Here is a 15,428-nt window from a genome sequence, read left to right on the forward strand (position 1 = left end):
AACTATAACTGTTTCTCTGAAAACGCAGCTCCCACTCCCTGCCATATCCTTTCCCTGGGTCTTTCCTATATTTATAAATATATCTGTTGGGAATGTCATTTTCTGTTTTTTCTTCAGTGCTGAATTCCCCAAAGGTCTCTTTGCCCCCTCAATTCTGCTCATTGGTCACAAGTAGGGCTGAGAATGTTGATCTTGCTGTACGCAGTGGCTGAATTCCACCATGCATGGTGGCTGTGCTTTCATGAGGAGCAGCAGATCAGCCCTTCATGTAACCCCAGTTACTGCTGTAGCTTTGCTGAGCGATGAGCCAGGGGACATTGACCTTTGTCTGACTGAGCATCTGCTCGTGCCTCTGCCTGTGATATAGCGGAGGTCAGACTAGATGATTTTGTGATCCCTTCTGACACTAAACTCTATGGCGCATGCAACTCTACTACCAATTTAAGAAAATGTTCTAAGATAGGACCCAAGACAGAGAACTGCAAGATGTGATATTCTGATCCTCACAGGACTGTCCAGACAACCTCTTTGTTCAGAGCATAATGTTCCAAACCCACCCTGCTGCAGGACTAACCGCCAGCTCCATAATCCTGAGTTTGGAATGCTGCAAAATGGCTTAGTCAGCATCCAATCACGTCCCTTGCTCCGGCTGTTATTAGCATGAAACAGGCTGGAGACACACACGAGGTGACTGTTTAAAGATAATGAAGCTCCTTTGGCTGGTTGTGGCACTGCGTAAGTGGTTCTGTGTAAGTCTCCGACAGGGGCACATAGGGCTCTCTGAGCCTGTAAGGCAGCATTTCCCAATTTTTTTTGAAAGCTGAACCCTAGTCTATAATTTGCAGCAAGCACTGGTGTAACTCTCCCACGCAGAAGTCTGCCACACGCTAAATGTCCATGCGGCCTCTGCTGCTTAGCAGTAAAAGTTCAGTGGGGCAGTTTGGTCTGTTCCCATTTCAAAGCATACCAGGGAACTTCTAGTTCATGCCAGGAGGGTCCACACAGGTAATTAGTGTGCAGTGGGTTACTGTGGGGTAGACTTACACCTCAGCTTGTCATGGACTAGCTGTTCATGTAGATAAGCCCGACATCCCCTTTCAGGGAAATAAAACCAGTCACGGCCTCCTTTCTGCCCCACTGCATGGTGTTAAAAGCCTACCCGAAATGAGTGGTCAGTCAGAGTAGATTGTGAAGACCTTCATGTATTCCCTCTCTTCTCTTGTATGCCTTGAACAGTGAAATGGTTAATAACGGTTACAGCTAAAATATGCTCACTGGCATCTGTGTTAGCACTTATTGAACTGAATGGGATAGTTCACACCTCAGAGCTGTTTTTGTTTCAGGCTCTCTGCAAACTCAGGCTGAGATTGCTGCATCTTTTGTACTTGGGTCATCTCTTTGAAGGTTTTCTTCATCACTATAGCAGCTAGAGACTTATTTAAAAAAAAAAAGAAAGCTGATACTCTGGAGAACAAATTGAGGCTTGTCTGTGCTCCCTGCCCCCAGCTATTCCTTCACGCCCTCCAGGGGAGCGCGCACCCCACTTTGGGAAACGCTGCTCTAGGGGGAGATACTGAGTTGCCCTTGATCACCTCTAGCAGCAGGTACAATGGCATTGCAGTTTTGGAGGAAGCTGTTGGGCCGTTTGGCTGCAGGATTTATGCTGTGTGCAGCTGTCGACACCCAGAGTGGAGGTCTGAGGTCTCAAAGGAGAGAGGTAGGTGAGAGAGACACCCACTGCTGAGACAAGCTCTGAGAATCACTTCCTTGGCTAGTGAGGGACCCTTTTTGGCCTGGATGGCAAAGAACCACCCACCCTTGGCTGAATTGGAATCCATCACAGAGAGCTGACAGGGAGTGGCTATCTCCTGGTTATGCAAAACTCTTCCCTGCCGGATGCATTGTCCAGGGGGCATGTGTCTCTGCCACACTGCCACTTGTAACATGTATATCAGGCTGTTGTGCTCCCTAGAGTTCCTCCAGTGCCGCCTGCCACTCTGGGGACTGTGACCCATCCCTGAGGTGCAGCGTGTGTATTTCGGAGCTGGGACAGCCTCTCCCTCTGCCGGGCCTTTGAGTGCAGAAGATCTTGCTGGAAACAGAATTCATGTCTGTGGGGTTTTTAAATATATTCTCTGGCCGCGCTGGCCAAGCTAATGAGCTGTTGCCAGTGTCGACTGGAGAATTGTTGGGAGTCTTTGCTGCCAGCGCTGGAAAAGGGTGGGGTGAACGGGAATGTGAGGGGGCAGCTGGGAACTCCAGGACAGGAGATGGAGTCTCTCCATGTCACTGGGGGATGAGCTTCCCTGATGTTTTCCCAGGTGGAGAAGGGGGATCCCATGCACAAGTGCTTGGTCTCACCTTCCTCATCCACAGAGGAGCTGTTGACAGGCTGAAGGTGGAGGATCCCACTGCAAAGCAGCAAAGAGGCTTGACTTGCATGATTATAAAGTACTCTCCCTTCTCTTTCAGGACCCACAACAATCTCTACATGCCAGAGATGGTGGCTAAGCTGGGGGAAACATTTGCAAAGGCTTTAGATATGCTGGAAGTGGAGAAGAATGCCATCCTAGGTAAAGACAGCCAACTCCTCTTTGTCTGACTCAACCCTCCTACCCAGTTCACTGGCAGGAAGTGGTAGCACAAACCCCCATCTCCCTCTCTCGGCTGGGGGGACATCACAGCTTCCTGGCGGTTCGTTCCCAAAAGAGGGCCTGAGCTTCTCGTGTGTCTGTCCGTAAGCTGCATTAGTTTTTCTGTGTATACACATCTGAATGTGTGCTCCCATAACTGGATCATTGTTCCACAGTAACGCTGCCTGCCTTAGGAGCAGAAACCTGCTATCTGGGCATCCTCAGTAGAAGTCTGGCCCTGGCATTTTTCTCTAGTCATTATAAGTAGGGCCCTACCAAATTCACAGCCCTGAAAAATGCATCACGGACCATGAAATCTGGCCTTTTCTGTGCTTTTGCTCTATACTATACAGATTTCCTGGGGCAGACCAGCAATTCTCAAATTGGGCATCCTGACCCTGAAGGGAGTTGCAAGGGGATCACAAGGTTATTTTAGGGTATTGCCACTCTTACTTCTGCGCTGCCTTCAGCGCTGGGCGGCTGGAGAGCGGCAGCTGTTGGCTGGGTGCCCAGCTCTGAAGGCAGTGCCTTGCCAGAAGTAAATCAGGGTGGCAGTACCATACCATGCCCCCTTACTTCTGCACTGCTGCCTTCAGAGCTGGGTGGCCCGAGAGTGGTGGTTGCTGACTGAGGGCCCAGCTCTGCAGGCAGCAGTGCAGAAATAAGGGTGGCAATGCCACACCATCCTTACTTCTGTGCTGCTGCTGGCGACGGCTCTGCCTTCAGAGCCAGGCTCCCAGCCAGCAGCCACTGCTCTCCAGCTGCCCAGCTCCAAAGGAGCACTGCACCAGCAGCAGTGCAGAGGTTAGAGTAACAGTAATGCAACCCCTCCTACAATAACCTTGCAACCTCCTTGCACCCCCCACCCCAACAACTCCTTTTTGGGTCAGGACCCCTACAATTACAGTACCGCGAAATTTCAGATTTAAATAGCTGAAATCATGATATTTGCTATTTTTAAAATCCTGTGACCATGAAATTGACCAAAATGGAGCATGAATTTGGTAGGGCCCTAATTATAAGTAGGTTTTCAGAACCTCATCCAATAGATTTGGGATGCATCAGGCATGTGAATAAATGAAGTGTTCCGTGTAACCAGGGAAAGATAATCTTCGGGGTTAAGGCACTGACTGGAACTCGGGAGATCAGGGTTCAATTTCTGATTTTCTTACAAACTCACTGTGACCTCATCAGGTCACTTCATCTTCCTGTGCCTCTGCTCCCCATCTGTAAAACAGGGATAAGCCTTCCTCTCTTCAGGGAGGGACTCTCTCTTCCGATGTGTTACAGGACTTAGGTTACTGGGGTCCTGCTGGGACACTAGAGGCTACCATGGTGCTAAGAACTTGCACCCAGTGAGTCTGGCCAGCAGGACAGCAGGTGACTCTTCAAGATCCCACGGGGGCTGTTGGAAGAGGGCTTGCAGAACTGACAGGTTCTCTTCTGGCCTACTTTGAAAGGCTGGCCCTGTCAGCCTATCTGGAGCAGTGAAGAGGGGCTAACAGAGCTGTTGGAAGTTGCACACGCTTTTTCTGCATGTCCCTAAGCTTAGAGAGCTGCCACGTGCATATAGTGGGTACGTCCAGGTCAGCAGTTGTCCAGATGTGGGGGTTCTGTTGGGGGTGTGGTATTGGTGCTGCAAATGGGCTAGCTGGCTCCTAGCCTCACTGCTTGGTTCCACATGATCCTGCTGAGCAACTTGCACGGTGCTCTTCCAGCAGCTAGGCCTGGCTGAATTGGGGCTGCTGTGAAGGTGCTGTAGGATGGTTTGAGGTCTGTGGTTGATGGATTTGATTTTCTTTTCCCCTCAGGCCTCCCTCAGCCTCTCCTGGAGCTTTATGACTCTCCTGTTTACAAAACCATCTTAGAAAGGATGCAGGGCTTCTTCTGTACCCTCTATGACAATTGGTAAGATCTCCCTCACACAGTCACTGATCAGCTGTAACCTGGAGTGGACCATCCTGGGGAGGGGGGATGGCATTCTGACACAGCTTTTCATGTGTGTGCACTATGGTTTTTCTAATACCCAAGTGACATGAGCAGTGATGAACTACACAGAGCTCCTGTAACCCACCTAACATACCAGGAGTGCAACTGCCAGATTAGCAACACAGGCTGGTAGGTGTCCTGATAACTCTTCCATTGTCACTTGTAATACCCTGACCTAGTTTGCTGCTTGTGTTCTATTTCAGGGTTAGTAATATCAGCACTTAGAAATGCTTGGTGCTTAGATACTTCAGGGATGGTCCCTCTGCACATTCCTGAGAGAGGGATCCCATAGTGAAACTTCCTATGGGCTTTACGTAGCCACAAGGTGAACACCTCTCCAGAGTGGAGCCCTTCCAGCCTGTGCTACCATGGGAGGCATTGCATCTGTTGTGGTTTAGCTCACTTATACCTCGCTTTTCATTGTAGTTTCCACATCCTGGGTAATGCCGGCCCATCAATGCAGCAAGACTTCTACACTGTTGACGGCCTCGCCAGCCAGTTCCTCAACTCAGCCTTCGTTAACCTCAACAATATTCCCGACTACAGGCTGCGCCCCATGCTTCGTATCCTTTGGCTGTGGCCTGAATCCAGCCCAGGAACCACTATAGACTGTGGCAGAAGGCTCCCTTTCCAACACTGCTCTGGCTTCACAGTCACTCCTCCTCCTCTTCAAGGCTGAGCCAGTGGAGGGAGTAGGGAAAGTAGATCAAATTACGTAACTCCCGCCTCTGCCCCCCTTACATTGTAGCTAGGACTGTCGCGCTCTGTTTAGTGGCGTGTGAGCAGGTGCACATGGAAAGGCACTGCAGAGAGTGAGGTCAGCACAGATTACACGTGCAAAGAAGTTGCACTGCCCTGGGCAGCTGCAAGAGGGAGGGCCTCTCTGCCAACAGTCCGACCTACAACAGCCTTTGGGGGCTAGATTTCTCAGGAGGTTGGAAACTGGGTAATCTGGTGACTGGTTCCGACTGACGACTGCAATGAGCTGTAGTACTCGATTCAGTTCCCAGGGCACAGCTGTCCGCATCACAAAACTACCACACCACATGGCACTAATTATCCCCCTTCTGGGCAGTCTCAGTTGAACGGCCTTCACACACTAAAAGTGGGGCCTCCAAGACCCAGGTCAGGACTGCTAGGAAGGTGGGCTAGAGAAGCCTGCTGCACCACTCTCTTTGTGGTTCCTGCTCTGACTTCAAATGCTGGTACTGTCCCAAGCACTAACATTGCTCTGATGTTATGTCTCTGGTATGAATGATTCATTGATTGTTTTCAGTCTGTTTCAGCTAAGAAGCAGACTGCATGGGGCTCTTCCATGTAGGTGATGGAGCACTGCTTGCTGGGATCTGCAGTCTCCATGCTGTATGGTTGTCAGCTGTATTGGTGCACTGCAGCCCACCCTGGCATGAGACTTGTGTGCTGCATAACTTCCTTAACCAGCCCGTGCAGGTGTGTTTGTGAAGCCTTTGGTTCTCTCCTGCCCCTCGGAGCACTACGAAACCCTTCTCTGCCCCATGCTCGGCCCGCTCTTCACCTATCTACACGTGGTAAGAAACGGCTTTTTTCAGTGTCGCTTGGTGCAGCTGGTGACTGTGAAGGCTCAGAGCTCCCATATCAGAGTGAAGACGTCCCTCCAGCCTCACCATTAGCAGGGCTCCAAAGCCCAGTTACACAGGGAGCAGAGCCTAGAAATTTGACTTTGGCCACTTCAGTGTGTGGAGTCTGGAATCCAGACATCATCTTGCCCAGGTGCACCCGCTGTGCTGGTGTGTTAGAGTTTCTGGATGTGAATTTCCAGCCTTGGGGATGTGACCGCCCCTCCTCCCCCCAAGGTCTTCAGTCATTTGAATCTCTGTAGGCTTAGGTCCTTGGCAATGCTGGGTCTGCGCTCCCTTCTTCTCCCTGTCCTGGTGAATAGCTCTGTAATTCCTAGAGCCGGCACAGCTACACCAGCATTCCAGCCATCACTAGGCCTGTGGTTCCCAAACAATGGATTTTGCCCCAAGTGGGGTTGCTCCATCAGCAGATGGGGTTGGGTAATCCCGAGTGTGCTACAAAATGGTGTCCTCTGAGCAAAAATGGCATCCTCCGCACAGCGTGCCCTCACATGTGCGCTCCATGCAAGATCTTGCTGTGCGGAGGCTGCCATTTGAAAATGACGTCCTCCATGCTGCCTGGGGTTGCAGGAAGCAATACATCTGCAAATGGGTTCATACAAGGAAAAAGACTGGGAACTGCTGCAGTAGGAGTTTTTGCTGGGCTCCTACCCTGTTCTTTGGGGGTGGGGGCTTTGAGAGAGGTATATTTAAAGTTCCTTTGAGTCAGACCAGGTTCCTCACAGAGCTATGTCTGGTGGCCAGGGTCCTGCCCTGTTGGCTCTGTGGTCTGATGAGTGGTGTTCAGAACTCTGTACAGTGTTCCTGGGATGGCTCCTTGAGGTTATTAAATCCTGTCCGGTGTTTTTGCAGAGACTGTCCCAGAAATGGCAGGTCATCAGCCAGCGGAGCATGCTTTGGTAAGGGACCTGGACTGAAGGGAAGGCGAGGGGTGGGAACCACAGCATGGGACCCTAATCTGGCCTTTTGTTTCCAGCTGGCAGCACTGGGAAAGGGAGTAACCCTCCAATAGCAATATCTATGAGCTCCAGAGAGTCATGTCCAGCCCTCCTGATTGGGATGGGAGCACAGGAGACCACCCCCTCGGCCCTACAGAAAGGGAATCAAAATGGAGGTGGTGCTGCTGGGCCTTGGGCTGTAGTCTGCAGCTCCTTGGACTTGTAGTCTGTGGGGAGGGTGAGCTGTTGAGCAGCTGCCTGTGGAGTGACTGTTCCTTCCAAGCCTGTGGAGCTGTGAGGGAAGATACCATGAAAAGGGAGTTATCACCCCTCTTGATGCTTCTCCGTGATGCTGAGTCTCCAGTGGAGCTGAGCTCCTGCTCAGTTCCACAGTCTCTCTCCTGGACTCACTGGGGGAGTGAAGGTCTCGGTTAGTCTTTGGTCGTAGGAGAAGTTTCTGCCCTCCACTCTTCTGTTAATCTGGGCTGTGATTCAGGCCAGAAGCCTGGCCAGCTGAGCCATTCGCTCCATGTACGCAGGTAAAGCAGGTATACTAAGATGCTGCCTCCTTGGTCTCTCAGTGCTCCCCTAAACTTCCCCCTCCTTATTTTTCTCATCAGCGAGGAGGACGCAGCAGATGACAACCCTGAGTCCCAGGAGATGCTTGAGGAGCAGCTGGTCAGGTTGCTGACCCGGGAAGTCATGGATCTTATCAGTAAGTGAAACAAGCTGGTTGCAGGATGTCACAGGGAGAGTCGTGCCCTGGGCAGGAACATGGGAATTGCCAGACTGCATCATACCTATGGTGTAGTGGCCAGCAACAGAAGGCAGATGTGTGATAAACAGTCCCCATGAAGGTCTCATGTAATCCCTAATTGAGATCAGTTTATACCCTGAAGCGGGAGGTTTATCTTCCTTCCAGTAAATTTTTCCATTCGCATTAACTATTAGAATTCTGAATATTCTTTGTATCCATGTAGGAATCCAGCCCCTCTTTGAATCTTGCTGAATTGCTGATTGGTGTCCGATGGGGTACATGTGATATGTTTCCTTGTGTGTGGGATCGGGGCAGGGGCATTTGCCTGAGTGCATTGGCATCTCCAGAAGCAGAGTCGGGCCTGGCCCGATCATCCTCTTACTGCTGGTGATCACATCACTTCTCCCTCTGTGATGAGAACATCTCTCTCTTTCCTTGACAATCCCCTTTGGTTAGCTCCCAGGCTTTCACACACCAAATCTGAGCCCCGAGTTTGAGGACATTTATTTCCACATAAGAATTACATGATGTGAGAGCCTGACCTTGTGATTCATTTCCTAATTAGCCTCACCCCCTTTGGTTGCTGCACCCCAGCCAGGATCGTGGCAGTGAATAAACTTGCTCCAGTGCCCTCTTCACTGCTCAGGATTTCTGAGACAGTCATGTACCCTGTGACCAGTTCCCCCCAGGGTCCCACCTGGAACTGGGGTGCGACTGAGCTTCCCGATCCACCAGCCTGCGCTCCCTCTTACACTGTACTGCTGTGACCAGCTGCAATGTCCTCCAGGCTTGAGCCTGCACTTTGCCCAGCATACATACAGCTAGGGATATACCCAGCTGCAGTTACATGCAGGCTCTTTGACCAGCCTCTGCATGGGAAGGCTACAACGAGGGTGCCTCCCAGCTCCACAGGCACGCACCCCCTCTGGAGTATAAACCCCAAATTATACTGTCTTGCGCTGTACAGGGAACTGTACAGCGTAAGCTGATAAAATTCACCCCCCTCCCTCAGTGTTGAGAGGAATGTGCAACAGCCACTTGCCCTTGAGTTATGATTCCCACATATTTGTTTAGATAAAGCAAAAATAAGTTAGATTATAAGTGAGAGCAAACAGCTCAGAGCAGATTACTTAGCACATAAACAAAAAACGCAAACTAAGCTTAATATGCAAAACCAATTGGATATGAATAGCTATTTCTCACCCTAAGCAATGATACAAGCGGGCTGCAGATTCTTAAGGGGCAAGCTGCACTTTCTTTACAGCGTGGAATCCCCAGGTTTTTCATTCACAGGCTAAAAATCCCGTTAGCCTGGGTCCAGCACTTTCCCCAGTTCAGTCTTTGTTCCTCAGGTATTTCCAGGAATCATCTTGTATGGGGACTGAAGAACCCCAAATGATGTCACTCCCTGCCTTATATAGCTTTTGCATATGGCGGGAAACCTTTGTTTCAAAGCTTGGTCCCCAGACCAGTCTGTGGAAAAATACTAACATCCCAAGATGGAGTCCAGCATCCTGGTCTGATCACATGTCCTTGTAAAGTCAGAGCAGCCATTACTCGAAGGCTGTAGCATTTTCAGAAAGGCTCCCCAGATGGGAGATAAGCTTCTCCTAAAGCCTATTGTTTTCCTAATGGCCCATTCCCCACCCACTATTTAGAATGAAAACATATTGTCTAGTCGTTGTTCCCCAGGTATAACTACATCTGAAATGCAGAGACATAGTCAATATTTATAACCTAAGATACAAAAATGATACATGCATACAAATAGGCTACCCATATTCAGTACATCATAACCTTTCCAATGACATCTCACATGACCTCTCTTGCACAAAATACATCATAACTATGTCATAATCTTATCACAGTAATATCACTATGAAGAATGTGGGGTGCAGTGTCACAATCCCCCTCTCCAGTCTCGTACTGCAGCAGGTTTGAGGAGGGAGATGCTGTGACCAAGACACTTGAACTTTCTGCCCCTTAGCCCAGTCTTTGGCCTCTCTTCCTAGCATTAATGTTGCATTTGGCGTTCCTCAGCCATTGTGCAGGGGACAAAGTTTGAGGAGTGCTGGGGGAGAACAAAGCAGCAGGGCTCCAGGAGAGTGAGCAGGATGATTTGTGTAGGCTCTGTGCTAATGTCTCCCCTGCTCTCATGTTCTTGTCTTTGCAGCTGTTTGCTGTGTTTCAAAGAAAGGCGCCGCTGAGCATAACAGCTCTGCTGCTGCAGATGGAGATGGTGAGTAAGTTGCCCTGCTGTATCTGCTCACCACTGCTGTGCATACAGACAGACCCTTCCCATCTTTAGGCTGGCTTTTATTTGAGGCTCTGTGCAGTGTCTGATCAGGGTATCCAGTTCTGCCCTGGTGGAGCTCCTCTCTAGGGCTCAGGAGCCCAGTCAGAGCTTCCCATGCTGACTTTGCAGGTAACTCTGCAGGAACCCAAGCGCTGGGGAACTGTCTGTGATTCTTTGTCCTGTGATGCTGAGGCTTCCTCCTCCCAGTCCCCTCTCAGCTAGATCTTCCCTCTAGGATACAAGATGCCTTTTCCACCCCAGCATATGAAGCAAGTCACCTGCTCCAACTGGTGTTCTCCAGGCCTTGTTGGCATGAATGGAACAGTGGAAGTTGACCCCAATGAACTGAGCTGGGGTGTCTGGTCAGAGAGGCTATCTGCATGGCCTCCATCCTAGCTGGGTGAGCTGTAGCTAGGGAAATGCTCTCACCCACATAGGCTAGCTTGGAGGTGTTTCTCTGGTGGGCTGAGGTGTCAACTCCAGAGTGTCGTCAAACTCTAGAACTAGAGTGAGCGTTGCTGGTGTAGCCCTTCCCAAGGGAAGATGGTGTTCACATGGCTGCTTTTTCTCTGCTTGTAGATGATGAGATGATGTCCACAGACGTGACCCCACCTTCCAGTGCAGAGCTAACTGAGCTGGGCAAATGTTTGATGAAGCAGGAGGTAAGAGAGTGGAGATGCTGGCGGCCTCTCCCGCTTTCTATACCTCTTGTACTTTACTGTAGTCTGTCCATGCTCCCAGTGCAGCTGTCTAGTCTGTGTATCCCCTGAAACAAGATCCCCCTGTAGCAAAGGGAAAGTCTGTTTTAAGGACCTCACCAATCATCCTAGGAAGTGGGAATAAGGATTCAGTATGACAGGCTTCTAGTGCATTTCAATCTGAGTTGATGTTTGGTCCATGCTAGGAGTAAGTTCTGTCCTGTAGTGTTGCCTGCCTGGCCCGGCCCTGCCTTTCAAGATGAACTACGCGCAGCAGCTAATTTTTCTGTAACATCTGCCCAAATGGTCAGTTTTTGCTCAGGTCGGAGCAGAAGTGGGGGTGCTGGGAATTCTCCTCCCTGAGGCACTGGCACGATTCGCTTTACTCGCCTCCCCACGCTCAAACTCCTCCTCCTCAGATATGCCCCCGAGTTCTTTGCACCAACTCCAAAGCAGCAGCTGGTGTTGAGTTCTTGGAGTGTTCTAGTGTTTGTTCCTGCCCACTTGCAACTGCCTGAAACCTTGCTTCAGCAAAGACTGGCAAATAGGAGCAGACCCACACTCTGTGACACCTGCAGGCTGACCCTCACTCATGCACAGAGTGGAATGCAGTGCCACCTTTGGGAATAGTCAGGGACCTAAGCATGCTTCTTGCCTTTTGTTGGAGCATTAAGTAGGGTGCCTCTGTTAGGAAGTTATCCCACCTGGATTCCTGTGAATGTCTCCCCCTCCCCTCTGTCAGGAACAAACCCTTCAGCCAAGCTGGGAAGTGCTTCCACTGACTCATTCTTTCCTCTGCCTTCCTCTTTCCAGGATGTCTGCACTGCGCTGCTGATCACTGCCTACAGATCCCTCTCCTGGAAGGACACCCTGTCCTGCCAAAGAACCACCACCCAGCTTTGCTGGCCACTGCTCAAACAGGTACTTTCCCTGCAGGGGACCATTGGTGGAGGAGACAGAAATGGAGGCTTTGGGTACTGGTGGCTCCTTCCCTTACGACCCCCTAACCTTCATGGACAGACTCCGACTTTGGTCTGGATGGGAGCTAGATGTTTCCTCCGACTAGACTGTCTAGAGCAGGCCTGGCTTGTGTTAGTATCTCAGTTCCATGCTGCTGTTGTCTTGCCTCTAGGTGCTCACGGGGAATCTGCTCCCTGACGCAGTGACCTGGTTCTTCACCGGCGTGCTGAAAGGGTTGCAGACACATGGACAGCATGATGGCTGCATGGCAGCTCTCGTCCACCTGGCTTTCCAGATCTATGAGGCTTTGGTAAGGAGCTTTGTGGGGGGAAAGAAGGCAATGTGTATGATGCCGGGTTTAATAGATAGTAACGAATGAACTAGTCCCTAGCCTAAGTGAGGAAGAGGGGGAAGGAAGTAGCAGCCCCCTTCCTCCGTGCCATCAGGTGAAGGTGGAGGCTTCTGTGGTAGAACTTCTATTAATTGGCTTCTTCCCTTCTCCCTGTAGCGCCCCCGCTATGCTGAGCTGAAGGCAGTGATGGAACAGATCCCAGAAATCCAGAAGGAATCGTTGGAGCAGTTTGACTCCAAGCTTCTCAACCCAACTCTGCTGAAAGTGGCAGATAAGCGCCGGAAGGACAATTTTAAACGCCTCATTGCAGGCTGCATTGGGGTAGGCAACCACAGAGCCCAGAGGCAACCTGTTTCCTCTCTGTGGACCAGGCTCCTGAATCCTGCAGAAACAGCCCTAGCCAGTCTGTGTCTCCACTCAGCCCCTTTCCCCTGTCCAGCTCTTGTGCTGCTGGAATGTGGCTGCAGCACGTCCTTCATACTGCTCTGGCTCTCTTCAGCCTTGGCCTGGTGAGATGCAACTGAGCACTCAGGGCACTTTGTGAGAGCTCTCCTAGCTGAAGGGCTGCTGGCACTCTGCGTACAGGGTTCCTGCAGAGAAGGTGTAAGCACCACTTATAGAGGGTACAGAGCGTTAGCCAGGACAGTACCATTGGGTTGAGAAGCATTGGGCTCCTATTGATTATGTGATCACAGTCAGGACCCCATTGTGGCAGTGTCACCTGCATTGGCCTGTACTGCAGATGCCAGGCTGCTCTCCTGGACACAGAAAAGATCGGGGACATGAACTGAGAGGCTGGAGCAAAGCATGACACCTGAGCTGGGTAATGGCTGCCCTTAGAACTAGAGAATGCCTGAGACACACTTAGGTGACTCGGGGGTCCTTTGGCAGAGTGAGTCTGCAGGTGCAGTGACTAACCTAAGCCTGTCCCTCTGTCCCTTGCAGAAGCCTCTGGGAGAACAGTTCCGCAAAGAGGTTCACATCCGGAACCTCCCATCTCTCTTCAAAAAAGTGAAGCCGTCGCTGGAGACAGACGTGCTGGAGAACAACGAGGATGGAGAAGGCCTCGCTGCACTCTTTGAGCCCTGAGCTGGGTCACGTCAGCCTCCCCCACCCCCCACCCCTTCATATTTTCTGTCTCCTCTTGTAGTAACCACATTAGATTCCTCTTCTCACTCCTCGAAGAGCATTTGCCTAAACAGAGCACCCCCAATCTCATCCCCATACCTTTTCTGTGCGGGGATGCACCCTGAGTTTGGACTTGATCCAGCCTGTCAAGCTTTCCCTGATTTTTCCCATCGGATTTGCAGCTTTAGGCTTCAGCTTGTGTGAAGATGAGAGCTATGCACATAGACTCCACTAGGTAGAGCCTTGTCATTTTGCAGCCTTGGGTCACTTGAACCCCACCTGCTTCTGGGCTAGTCCCTCAGGAGTTAGGTTTAATGGGAGAGGCAGAACGGTATCCCAGCGAAGATGGCACTCCCCAGCCTCACTCTGAAGGGAGGGAGCCAGGCTTCACCTGGGATGCATCACACTCCTGTTGTGCCCACCACTGGCTGTCCCCATCTGGCATCATCTCCAGTGTGACGACAGCAGAGGGCTTGTTTTCTGGTGAACCTCTTTCCCTCTCAGACTACTTGAAAGCAGCCCTAGTTTTCTCAGCTGTGATTGCTTTCCAGGCTGGAGGCTGCATGCTTGGGAGCGTTACAGTGCCCTAGAGTCTCCCAGAGTCAGTATTCTCAGTCTGATTTTTAAAACACTCTTCCTCTCTGGAACAAGACAGACGTCGTCGTATGTGTGCTCAGTAGAACTTACTCCACAAGGATCCAAATGGAAAGCTGGCTTAGCCTTATGCCAGTTTCTATCAAAAGCCCCTCTGGACTGAGGCAGGAATGTCATGCAGCATTCCCTGTAGACTGGAAAATGACAGGTGCAGAGTATGGAAAATCTGGACCAGTCTGCCAAGAGCATGTAAACCCTGAAGGGGGTCAGCCCTCAGTCTTTCATGGGGATGGCAGTTGGCCTGCATTCTGCTTTAAGGATATGCATTGTCCCGCATCACCGTTCTTCCTGAAATCTTGACCTCCTGTAGCCAGGGTTGAGGAAGATGGGGGTTAAATTCCTGATCTACCATTTTAGCAGAATAAGGAAGTATGGACTGAGATTTGAACCTTTCTGTGCCCTGTTCTGGTGGCAGTGAGAGTGGTTTAGTCTCTGTTGAGGATCAAGTGTTGTGGCAGGAGTTGGGCTCCGTAATGCAAATTGTATGGTGGGAAAAGATCTTTATCCAAAATGAGCTTTTTTGGTTTGCCATCCAGGGTACTGCAAAAGAACAGAGAACTGAAACCAATGAGAAGTGTATTGACTAGGCTGGGGCCTGGACAGGGAACAGAACAGAAATCTTAGGAGAATGGGGCTGGAAAGAAGAGCAGGCCTTGGGAACGCAGCGTGACCATCCCTGTGGCCTGAGCCCACTCGTCCTATTGCCCTTGGTACACGGTCCCTTCTACTCTTTGCCTCATAATCTTTTTACTTACTCCTGAGCTAAAGTGGCTCCTGGCCTCAGCAGAGGCTGATTGTATTTATTGTGTTGTGGTATTTTTAACATTGTGACTTCATGCTAGAAACAAAGATTTTTTTAATGGTTTTTAGAGCCTTCTTTTGTAGGAATATTAAATGCGAAGCTGTCTCTCGATTGGTTGTTAAATCTCTGAATGTCAGTAAAGGTATTTTGGTTTCATACCCAAGGTATCATGTCTGTCTTTATTCTGTAGTGGTTTCTTGTCCAGTTGATGATGAGGCTTCCATACTATGTATTTCTCCTCCCAACATCCGTTTTTACTCCAGTGGCAAAATTGTCTGACTCTCAGCATTGAGGATAATGACTCTCTGAGCTGACTTGGATCATTAGCCATACAACATTTGTGTGAAGGTCAGCTCAGAAGCTTAAGAACTGTAGTCTGCGTTTAAGGTATCTAGTTCAGGGGAAGGCATACATGACCTTTCAAGACCAATTGCTGCATTTAAAAAAGCCAGGAAAAGAGAAACTAATGTTGCACCTAAGCAAAATACTGCCTCTCATTCATGTAACCACTCCAGCCTAACTCTGCCTCCAGTGACATACAAGAATGTATCACCATCATGAAACAAAGTATTGCCTAGGATGGTTCATTTGTCTTTTGGAAGTGA

The 15,428-nt window shown here is 50.3% G+C and overlaps 1 protein-coding gene across 4 annotated transcripts in view; it reads left to right on the plus strand.

The window, feature by feature from the left end:
* Nucleotides 1-14,981, plus strand: part of XPO5 (exportin 5) — a 37,694-nt gene extending 22,713 nt beyond the window's left edge. For 2 of the 4 annotated variants that reach the window (XM_050950010.1, XM_050950012.1), the window contains exons 22-34: nt 1,599-1,721; nt 2,473-2,573; nt 4,445-4,541; nt 5,049-5,185; nt 6,072-6,169; nt 7,091-7,137; nt 7,797-7,891; nt 10,107-10,172; nt 10,809-10,891; nt 11,741-11,848; nt 12,060-12,197; nt 12,396-12,560; nt 13,185-14,981. In XM_050950010.1, coding sequence (XP_050805967.1) covers nt 1,599-1,721; nt 2,473-2,573; nt 4,445-4,541; nt 5,049-5,185; nt 6,072-6,169; nt 7,091-7,137; nt 7,797-7,891; nt 10,107-10,172; nt 10,809-10,891; nt 11,741-11,848; nt 12,060-12,197; nt 12,396-12,560; nt 13,185-13,328 — 1,402 coding nt within the window. In that variant the 3' untranslated portion in view covers nt 13,329-14,981. The remainder of the gene's footprint in view (nt 1-1,598; nt 1,722-2,472; nt 2,574-4,444; nt 4,542-5,048; nt 5,186-6,071; nt 6,170-7,090; nt 7,138-7,796; nt 7,892-10,106; nt 10,173-10,808; nt 10,892-11,740; nt 11,849-12,059; nt 12,198-12,395; nt 12,561-13,184) is intronic. The other 2 variants (XM_050950011.1, XM_050950013.1) reach the window with 2 other exon arrangements.
* Nucleotides 14,982-15,428: the final 447 nt, after the last annotated feature.

Source organism: Gopherus flavomarginatus, chromosome 4 (assembly GCF_025201925.1).
Source record: "Gopherus flavomarginatus isolate rGopFla2 chromosome 4, rGopFla2.mat.asm, whole genome shotgun sequence".
Classification (NCBI taxonomy): domain Eukaryota; kingdom Metazoa; phylum Chordata; order Testudines; family Testudinidae; genus Gopherus; species Gopherus flavomarginatus.